This window comes from Anneissia japonica, unplaced genomic scaffold (genome assembly GCF_011630105.1).
Source record: "Anneissia japonica isolate Jap-2015-1 unplaced genomic scaffold, ASM1163010v1 scaffold287964_len165734_cov163, whole genome shotgun sequence".
In the NCBI taxonomy this organism is placed as follows: domain Eukaryota; kingdom Metazoa; phylum Echinodermata; class Crinoidea; order Comatulida; family Comatulidae; genus Anneissia; species Anneissia japonica.
This window is the reverse complement of record NW_022735416.1, coordinates 43,967-54,729: the sequence shown is the minus strand read 5'-3', so window position 1 is coordinate 54,729 and position 10,763 is coordinate 43,967. Positions and strand designations below refer to the sequence as shown.

The 10,763-nt window shown below is 34.0% G+C and overlaps 1 protein-coding gene across 1 annotated transcript in view; it reads right to left on the bottom strand.

The window, feature by feature from the left end:
• Positions 1-288: 288 nt before the first annotated feature.
• The window catches only part of LOC117116580 (acid-sensing ion channel 2-like), a 21,911-nt gene continuing 11,436 nt past the window's right edge, over positions 289-10,763 (bottom strand). Inside the window, exons 3-11 of the mRNA XM_033260646.1 lie at positions 10,454-10,660; positions 8,906-9,021; positions 8,212-8,393; positions 7,953-8,112; positions 6,815-6,874; positions 4,106-4,277; positions 3,413-3,946; positions 2,794-2,885; positions 289-1,968 (exon numbers count right to left, since the gene is read on the bottom strand). Coding sequence (XP_033116537.1) covers positions 1,862-1,968; positions 2,794-2,885; positions 3,413-3,946; positions 4,106-4,277; positions 6,815-6,874; positions 7,953-8,112; positions 8,212-8,393; positions 8,906-9,021; positions 10,454-10,660 — 1,630 coding nt within the window. The 3' untranslated portion in view covers positions 289-1,861. The remainder of the gene's footprint in view (positions 1,969-2,793; positions 2,886-3,412; positions 3,947-4,105; positions 4,278-6,814; positions 6,875-7,952; positions 8,113-8,211; positions 8,394-8,905; positions 9,022-10,453; positions 10,661-10,763) is intronic.

Below are 10,763 nucleotides of genomic sequence, written 5' to 3'. Positions count from 1 at the left end.
GTTCTCAAAATATTGTGGCTGAGACATGGGTCGATTAAACGTAGAAATAGGAAACCTAGAAATATAGTAAAAACGCTGAATAGTACTCCAGCGTCGCGACATGCCGACGTTGGTACGAGTAGGTTAGTCTACAAACGTCGCCTAAAGTAATTGATTTTACCCGGCAGAACGAAAGAAAGAAAGTCCGCTTTTCAGTTGTCTCAGGCGATTGATTTTTGACAAACAATGACCTTTCAGAGGTCAAATTGCTGTCAAGAATATGAATTGGCTGCTTCGCAGCAACTTCGCAGCAACTTCGCAGCAATTATACAATTATATCTATAAGTATGTTACTATCACTTTGTTATAATTTAATACTATTCATTCAAATTCAGATCGTGGGTTCGAGTCCCACCTCAAAACAACTTGTTATTTTGTTTTCGCAATTGTTTTCACACGTACTGAGTATTCAGCATACATTTCCACGTCAGGTAGGGCAAAATTACACCTATACTTGATTCTCCTGACGCAAATCCTGTTATTGTCTATTCCATCATGACAATACCAATACTATCAATATTGCAGTACCCGCTGTTTACTTTGACTCGAATTCAAACCTTGGCCATCAGGCGCAAGCTCGGTGGTCTTGAGGTATGATGCCAGGCTAATTATCTGGAGATCGTGGGTTTGAGTTCCACCCAAGAACAACTTGCGATTTTTTTCGCCATTGTTTTCACACGTACTGAGTATGTTGATTTCCACGCCAGGTAGGACTAAATTACACCTATACAATTCAAATCTAGTTTGTTGGAAAGGTGCTATTGCAAAACTATATATTTTTAACGTTTTAATAAAATTAATTATATATACTTACTGCATTACTGCAAGGCGGTTTCCATTATTATTTACTCACAAAAAACATCTCTTCAGAGATTTCGTCTCTTCGTTAATTGCTGATAAGAAAAGGGTGTATCCTATTGATTTCTATTATTTGCCAAGCATGAAAGACTAGTGATGTCTCATACGCATGCGCATGAGTGTGGAAGAATTAGATGCTTTATCGGATTTAAATTCCCAACAAATCCTCAATGGCCTAATTGGTTAAGGCGTCTGCATAGACAGCAGAAGATCCTTGGTTGGAGCACCTATTTTTTCCACCCTCCCAGATTCCTCTTCTTCAACGTTTAACAATTTATTTATATATAGTTTCCGCATTATATATATATATATATATATATATATATATATATATATATATATCATTACCGCAAGACGATACATAGTTAATTATCTCTTTATTATGTTATATGAATTATTTTTAAAGGTACCCATTCAGAGATCCCGTCTTGTCATTTATAAAATATCACATCATATGGACCTTCTGTCAGAGTCACAAGTAGCCACATGTAGCTCTGACCTCTGTTATATATTTGCTGTGCTTCAAGAACTAGTTTTGTTCCACTTATAAGAGAGTGTAAAAATCAAGTTTTCACTCTGCCGAGTGTTCCTAATCTTAAAGTCCAAAACAAGATATACAATATTACTAATAGACTTTCAGAGTTAATCACCTTATTTTGATATCCCGTGTGATATCATATAATAATAATGTAATATCATTTATTTAAATACTATAATTAAAATTAGATTAAATAAGTCTAATATCAAATATAATTTCTGTTGGAACATTCACATCTAAACCTTAACGATCGGTAAAGTGATTTCGTGATGACACCCTATTGCTAGTCCTACCCTAGAGCATGTCTTGGTGTTTGAAAATGTTATAATACCAGTACGATTATTTACAAAGAAATGAAATCATTTTTTAAAAGTTTTCACTGATTGTCAAAGCGCTGTTCACGTATTTCAGATTGCAGATGAAACATTACTTTTCTTTCTTCTTCCAACCCTGAATAAACCAGAAATCAATAGCTTCGACGACGGCCACTATGCTTGCCCCAAAAAAAAGACCAATAGAACCACCAAGATCACCTGTGAAATGTTGAACGAAGAAATAGATAAGTGGTTAAACTATACTAGAAATTATGAAGATAATAATTATACTGTATTTAGTAAAATCAAATAAAAGAAATTACAGGTCTCGTCAGACCACTATCAGGAACGGGCTTTTGTTGGTTTTAGCAGCTTTAGTCTTTAATTAGAAAAATTATCATTTATAAAATGACAGGGGCCTCCTGTCGGGAAGAGCTGTTCCTTGCCCCCGTCCCTCCACCCCCGCCGGTGCGAAAAACCACAGTTCGTTGGGGAGAGAAAAACATTATGTATTTTCTGCTAAAATCGATTAAATAATCCTTTGAAACCGATAAATTTCTCAAAATCTGGACCATTTTCGGCATATTTTGAGCGACGCCCGACCACGCCCACTCTTCTCTCGCCGGAGAAATCGGATCCCGTCGAGGGCATTAGACCCTGTCAGGGGACTTCGGTCCCCACTCTCCCCCCACCCCACCGGTCAGGGATCTTGGACCCGCCGCAGGGCAAATCCTGGCACCACCCAGGTAAAAATTTAATAGACAATAATGGGGCCGAGACATGTAGTTTTGCTAACTAATTTAAAACAGATAGATGATAGTAATGATGATGCTCATGATAATAATGATGGAGATGATGATGATGATGATGATGAAAATGATGAAAATGATGATAATGATGACGATGATGAAAATGGTGGTGGTGATGATGATAATGAGGACGATGATAGTAATGCTGGTAATTATGAAGATGGTGATTATGATCAAGATGATGACGATTTGCGGTTTAGATTGCGCTCGATTGAGGAGCAACCGCTTTTCTTACATATGAGTGAAAACAACTTATATCGAGGTTGGTCTGTTAACTCCTCCACTTTTAGCGTTTCAAAATAGATATCAACTCGGGCGTAATTAGCTCTGTAAGGGAAAAAATGAAAATCGTTGTTAACTTGATTACAATACTTTAAATATTAACTGAATTAAATCTTCGAAACAAAATCTTTTTCATAAGGTTGGCGACAAGTATATTTTTACCAATACATAAAAAATAATAACACCAACAAATTATATGCCTTTAGCAACGTTGGTACCTATAAAACAACGATAAAAGACATTTGTTAATATGGGACCACAAAAAAGTGGTGTTTAACTGGTGGTAGTCTTAAAATGGAGGGGTCTTTACTTAGAGGGAGACCGGTATACGGTTTTTTTGGTGTTTAAAAATGTACCTAATGTTGTTATCACTATGGAAATGTGTAAACTTCATTCATACATTTTTGGTTTATAAATGATATTTTAAACTTTTAGAAAAAGTGTTTTTTTTTTAGCGCATTAAATTTGTGTACGTTTTTTATAAGAGCTCGAGGCAATGTTATATCAACAAATGTCCAAGAACAGTGTCTATGAAAGAACGAGACAAGGTAAAATAAAAAAAAAGTAGTTACTTGATAAATTCTGTTGTCAACTTCACTTTGTTGTTTTCCTTAATAAGAATATTCAGCCATTTTGTGAACAAGCTATGCATATTCTTGTATTCTGCATCGTAATATTCTTCAAAGAATTGTTCAAAGAATTCCTCGTATATTGTATTGTTCACATATTCGGCAGTAGAAAAAACATTACGGCACGAATGTATTTCAGCTATTGCAGATTGCATATCAAAAAGGCCTAAATCATAATAGTATGTTTTTGTAATATTTTTGCTGGTAAAATAAAGCGATGAATTAAACCCGGTTGCGTATTCTGGATCATCGAATCCAAAATACATGTTATCAATCATAGTTGAAGCCATTATATATTTGATGGTGTATGTTAAGTTGAACAATCTGAATACTAAAGGACTGCAGTACCATACAACTAGCTGTGAGCTGACTGGTTGCTCGGGCTGAAGTTCGGCGAGCAACTGCGATGTTAAATTTGCCAAATAATTATATGATTCTTCAGCACCCTTCTCATATATTTCGTATGTAGTGTATAAACTGAAACAAATATTTATCATAGAAGCAATAAGACTTAACAGTAACATTAATAGCTATATTTATACTGTTCATTGCAAGTACCACTATCAGACTAATTATTTGTATATCGAAAAAAAATATACTCGAACGCTTGTCTGTCTTATTGTTGCCTATATTTACCAGATATAGTATCCTAATGCGCTCGCAGTGATACTGGACTTGCTAGTCGATTCAAGTATATCTACAATGCCACTCGATGGGAAGACGCTAAAGGACATCGATTTTCTATACCCCTCTTTCGTGCATTCCTCTGGACAATCGCATATCTGATTCCTCGTGGATACAAACTTTTCTGGGTAATAAAGGAGTTGTTTAATTATTAATTTTAATAATAATATTGGCCTAATATGTGTTGCAGTGTCCAAAGGACTACAGTGTATAAGTAGAGTGTGACTTCTAACATATGACAGGGATATGACCGGTACGTAAAAACTGGCTTAGAGCGAGGCAATAAACATACAAACAAGCAACAAGCATAACTGCAGCAGTATATGTGTATTTATTAACTGTTATACACACAATCACATGTGTGATGATACGCCTATGGCGCTCCATACGAGCGTTCCTACGCTCGCCTTGTAACGCTTGGACAAGGATTTGTTGTTCACCATTTTGCATTAAATGGTGCGTTGTTAAACAAAGCCCTATGGATTCGTGCATCATTTCAGTGTTGTGCATTATCACATAGAATGACACATCAATAACATTTCAATGTTACATTACTTAATCATATATTAATTATTGATTTAGGCAATTTCTTGGTATTACATATTTTAGAAGAGCAAATTAAATGTCCTAATATTTTTTTAAGAAAGTAACTCATTGCAGCCTACAGTTGCAAGACATGGAAACCTTATTTTCTCACTCCTAATTCGTATATTTAAATTAATTTACATAATATACATGGTATTGGACCAAATTGTGATTACTGAAATCTCCCCATCATATGTGATTATATTAAAAGAAATATATTTGTTCTACTTCAAATAAAAATTGCCTATAATCTTATTATAAGTTGTTCCGGCTCAGATATACAAAATAGACCATTTTTAATTCAAATTAGGTATCGAATTTCTGCAATAACACCATTTATTTCATTTGTATCGTCAAAAAACGTTACTTCACAATATTGTGGATGGAAGTGTTGGGTTGAGTGCTCAGTTAAAGCAATATTTTATAAAATACAAAATAAAATGACTACCGGTAGTTATCGCACGGAATATATTTAATTACAGTGCTCGTGGCTGCTTGAGAATGAAATTCAACTCAGCCACATGATCATGCTCAGTGGTTATTATACGAAAATCGATTCTTACCCAAGTACTTCTATTTTCACTGATTGGGCAAAAGATCACTTTTATTGAGCTTCTAGACGCAAAAAGGCGTTAAAAATAATAATTGCAGTACTGTACCCACTGCTACCTAAATACCAGATTCTATTCTGGCCACTTGGGCAAGGTAGTTGTTCTATTGGTTATTATACCAGACATTTATATTGTGGTTTCGATTCTCATTCGAATTATTTTGGAAATGTATTAGGTATTCATTGTTGGGTAGAACATTGAGTTTAACCTAGCTGTAATTGGTTTACACGCTTTAAAAACGCAAATTGCGTTTAAATAATGTAATCAACTGCCAAAAAAAGTTTTAAATGATACTCGTATCCACACCATACTGCGCATCGACACCAAAATTGAATAATTTCTCCATTTGACCATGAAAAAACTATTCTCCAAAGCTTCATTTTTATCCATTTATAACTTGGACATAAGCAATTTGAATGACCCTTAAATTTACACCCTAACCTGGATCGCCCCCAATACATAATAATATCTTCATTGTAACTTGGGTTAAACTTTCCTGAATGTTTGATTCTGGGACGTTTTCATTTAATGGTCCTCATATCCACAAGCTACTCCGGATCGTCACAAAAATGTAATGATTTCTTTACCAGACTTTGACAAACTATTATGGAAAGTTTCATTTAGACACATTGAAATCGTTTTAGAAATATTTAGGTCTGGGATCTTAAAATAAAAAAATGACCCTTAAATTTACACCCTTGACTGAATCTTCGCCAACACATAATAATTTCTTCCTTGGAACTTGGTTAAATTTTTCCGAATGTTTCATTCAGATCAGTTGATCCGTTTTTGAAATATGCGTTTTCATTTGAATTGTTCTCAGATCCATACCCTACTCCGGATTGTCACAAATATAAATTAATTTCAATGCTACCATCATGACAAATACAAGCCTATTTTTATAATCAACATTGTTTTTACGCCCCTTTTTAAGAGGTAATATTCAGTTTCAAAAGTACGTTTGAATTTAAAGTATTGCTTTAACTTACTTGAGTTATTTATACTGCTAAACCAATTTTGCTCATCTATGTCTTGGCATCGTTTGTTAAAATTATAAATGAAAGCTGTTTCATCACCTACCCCTTAGTTATCCAGACTTCCCCTTATCAATAATGAAACAAAAGAGACCTAAGGTAACTTGCCCAGCAATCACTGTCATTATCGATAAATCTAAACTGTTCCCCATATGCATTATACACCAATCTCTCTCTATCCAGTTTTATAATTGTCAACCAATATTTCATCATTCTTGTCAGTCTTTTAGTAATGGTAAAGTTCTAAGCATGGAAAGTGACCAAAGTGACGGCCAGAATAAAACAGTGCAAAACAATAGGAAAAAGTATGCAAGAAAAAAAAATCAGAAAAAAACAATGGCCAAATAATAATAATCGCTTTAAAGTATTACTGGTCATTGGATCAAGCACATAATAGGCTTCCACACAGCACTTTATAATTTTTGACTTACTATGAATAGAGTGAAAGCACTCAATCATTTGCTTTGGTGAACAAAATGGAACGTTATCGTCTGAAAAAGTAAGATAATAAAAAAAAAAAAAACATTTTAGACATATTCATACACAGGGCTTTATTAATACATAAATATAGATCAAAGTACTACGGTACGTAGCACTGTAATTATGAGGAAAATGGTAAATTATTAAACAATACTCGAATATAGGAACAATTAATCGGTGTTAGTAAGCTCGCATCAAACATAAACCTTCTGACCAGTGTTTTCAAAATCAGAAAAATTAGGCTTACTATTTGTCAGTATTTTGTTTTTGATTTTTGTCTCCCACGCAGTGGTATGAGACTTACATGTAATTGATTATAAACAATTGTTCATACTTCATATATTGTCCATGTTTTTTTTTCAATGGGAAATTTTGGAAATAAGTTTTCTTTTTGCAGACATTCATGGGCTATGCTGGCATCTCTCCCTTTTAATGATGTTTTTTTAAGCTTGCATCAACCATAACCTTCGTCTACTAAACATTCAGACCAGTGTTTTCAAAATCAGAAAAATTAGGCCTACTATTTGTCAGTATTTAGTTTTTGATGTTTGTCCCACACAATGGTATGAGACTTATATGTATTTGATTATTAACAACTGTTTATACTTATATTGTCCATATTTTTTGCAATGGAAAATTTTGGAAATAATTTTTTTTTGCAGACATTCATGGGCTATCGTGGAATCTGTCCTTTTATTGATATTTTTTAAGCTTGCATCAACCATAACCTACATCTACAAAACATTATGACCAGTGTTTTTTTAAAATCAGAAAAATTAGGCCTACTTTTTGTCAGTATTTTGTTATACCTGTCTCTTATACACATCTAGATGTGTATAAGAGACAGTATATATATATATATGTATATTTTTTTGCAATGGAAAACTTTGGAAATAATGTTTTTGTTTTTCATTTCCAGACATTAATGAGCTATCCTGGCATCTATCTTTTTAATGATGTTTTAACTGTCTCTACCGCATTTTGGATATAATTGTAATTGTTTTTTTGTGAAGCCGAATAAATGTAAATTGAATTGAATTGAGATAGGCATGTCTTAACTGAATATTGTAGTCGTATGTTATTACTAACCTCCAGGGGAGTGATACATTCTACATGAGCAATGTTGGGCGATAAAATCCGATTCACACTCGGTTATACACTTAGTCTGTGTGTATGGTTGGCTAAGATACTTAAGTTGTTTATCGCCCTTTTCGATGCATTTACCATACGGTTGCGGTAAATTTACAATCTGTGAAATAAATATAGAACAGCTAAAAATTATAAGAATTCTGTTGACGTCACCAATAACAACATATTTATAACATATTAAAGAATATGGTTATATTACTTTAGATTTCTGAAGTGCAATCTGAGTTTGTACCCCTGGGGAGACGTCAATTCCGGATGCCTGCAAGTCTGGAATATCATTTTCACTTGTTACAGAAATTCGAAATCCAACATTTTCTCTTGGCGCTGAGTAGTATTCATTAGTTTCGACGTTCAAAATTAAACTCAATCCGTATGAATTTCCTAGAACAAAATGTTATTAACATTAGCAAAACGCTTGGTGAAATGTCTTAGTTAACTAGTAGCACGAAACTAGTCTGACTGTAGTTTAACAATAATTTTGTTACTTTGAACTAACTCTTATATAAATATTTTTGATATCGCCACCTTTATTCATAAATCAAATAAAAAAAAACATTTAAGGCATAGTACAAAAAAGACTAATAATACATATGTTTTTTATATCAATTATTGCACTAAAGAATGGAAAATCAAGGAGACAAATAAAACAGGACATTCGCCAGGTAGTGAAGCCACGCATATATTTATAAAACTAATTTTAAAATGTAAGACCAATTAATTCAATAATTGAATTAATTGGTCTTACATTTGCTTATTATAAGCAAGTAAACCTTTTTCGTACATACATTCAATCACTTTGATTACCCTATATTTTATGTAATCCAAACAGCATTAGAACTGGTTTAACAATAGCCAACACCTCTTTAGAAGTAATACTTGAATTGCAAACTCACCAATATCGTCGATAAGGGTTTTATTGGGTGGTGGTACGAATGTGTAGCATAAACCATAATTTGTCATTGTTTGCACAAAATCATCAGAGCTGCATTGTTCTCCATTGAAGGTACATCTGCAGGTTTTATTGGACAATACATACATAACTGATAAATGAACAGTAATATTTATATTTTCATAACCTTATTAGCAACAACGCCTACTTTGATATGTCTAGGGCACACAGTACAGCAAGAGAAGAACAATTGAACAATTCGTAGGAGGCTACGGAGGAAAACAAAAAATGATATGTTGTAGGACTGATTTTTCTAAGACACAAAAGAGGTGTTTGACGAAAACTGGCCGAGTTGATTGGCCGAGCGGTTAAGTCAGGGGCACCGTACCGTAAGCTTTAGGTATAATATCGGCGTTGGTTCCAACGGCACATATACATACATTACATCATTAATATAACGCTATTTCATGAAGATCAGGGCACTTTTAATGTATTTTTTACTAATATACTGTTACGATGAAATACATCTAACAGAAGAAAACCGGAAAGTGAAAGAAAAATAAAACGGCGCAGATAAAACCAAACACCACCACACCGTTCCCCAACAATTTAAGGCGAAAGGCCCGCCAGGAGAGTATTCACAGGTGCTCTAATGATGTTTGCATCTAGTCCTAGTTAATTCGTAATCAGAAGGAAACAATAAAGTTTTCAACATTTTCTTAAATATTGCCAATGGTTCTAATGGTGGAATAAGTTTTCTCCGATAAGGACAATAAACCGTAGGTCCAGTGCAGGCATTTGCCTCGTGTGCACTTAAAATAACCCAGTACATCCTTCGAGAAGAGTAGTGGTTTACCCCGGTGTGCTTGTCCATTCAGTCCCCTGTCGTTTAAAAGGATATGCCACGTAGGATAGTAATTAAGTTTACTGATTGGCATATCCTTGGCGCTCATGCCTAAAGAAATGAAATGAAAATAAATGAAAAACTCGGGAGTGGTAAATGAAATACGGAGTTTCATTATTTTAAAAAAATGAGGGAAAGGGGGTGTAAACACCCTCTATTTCATCATTTTGCCTCCAGTTAAAAAAAAAAATCTGGATCTCAATAACGGTTCCGGAGTTTTTCGTGAAAAACAGTTTTTGTGAAAAATCAGTTGTACAACATATCACAAATTGTTTTTCTCCGGCGCCTATTTTTTATATCTCATATTGACTGGGATTTGATTGCGAATGAATAGTAGCTGGAAAGGAGACTGGAGAAGCGGATGGAAACCAAAAAAAAAACGACAGAATTAACTCACTCACTCACTGATATTATAGTCATGGCCATCTAAAAACATCCCCGTGGTCCAAGCTTACCAGGGGTAACTGGGGGCCTACACCAACCTTTGCCCCTGTTACAGTTTTCACTCTTGCCGGCCCTGATTATGGTAGGTACACTTGTCTCATTTAAAATCAAATTCTCATTCATGTCCCTCTCATATACTTTGATTATTTTAATAAAACACAAAGAAAAATAATATTATGCACAAAAATAACCCTTTATACTTACATGTGCACCATAGTATCAACAAGATGTCCGTTTCTTGTAACGAAAGCTTTGACATCACCACCACCTGGGAATTCATCTCCAAAAGGTAATGGCGACTCTATGTTTGCAGGTATAAAACTAACTGCTGGGAACAAGGTTTTAAGATACCATAAGCCCTCATTATAGTAAGTGAGAAGAGTTCGAAAATCCTGTATTATTCTTGATGTTCTAAAAAAAAAAATATTCGGGTTTTTTTTTAGAGAAATATTGATATAAATGTATTTAAACTATATACTCTCATATATAAATTATATATATATATATATATATA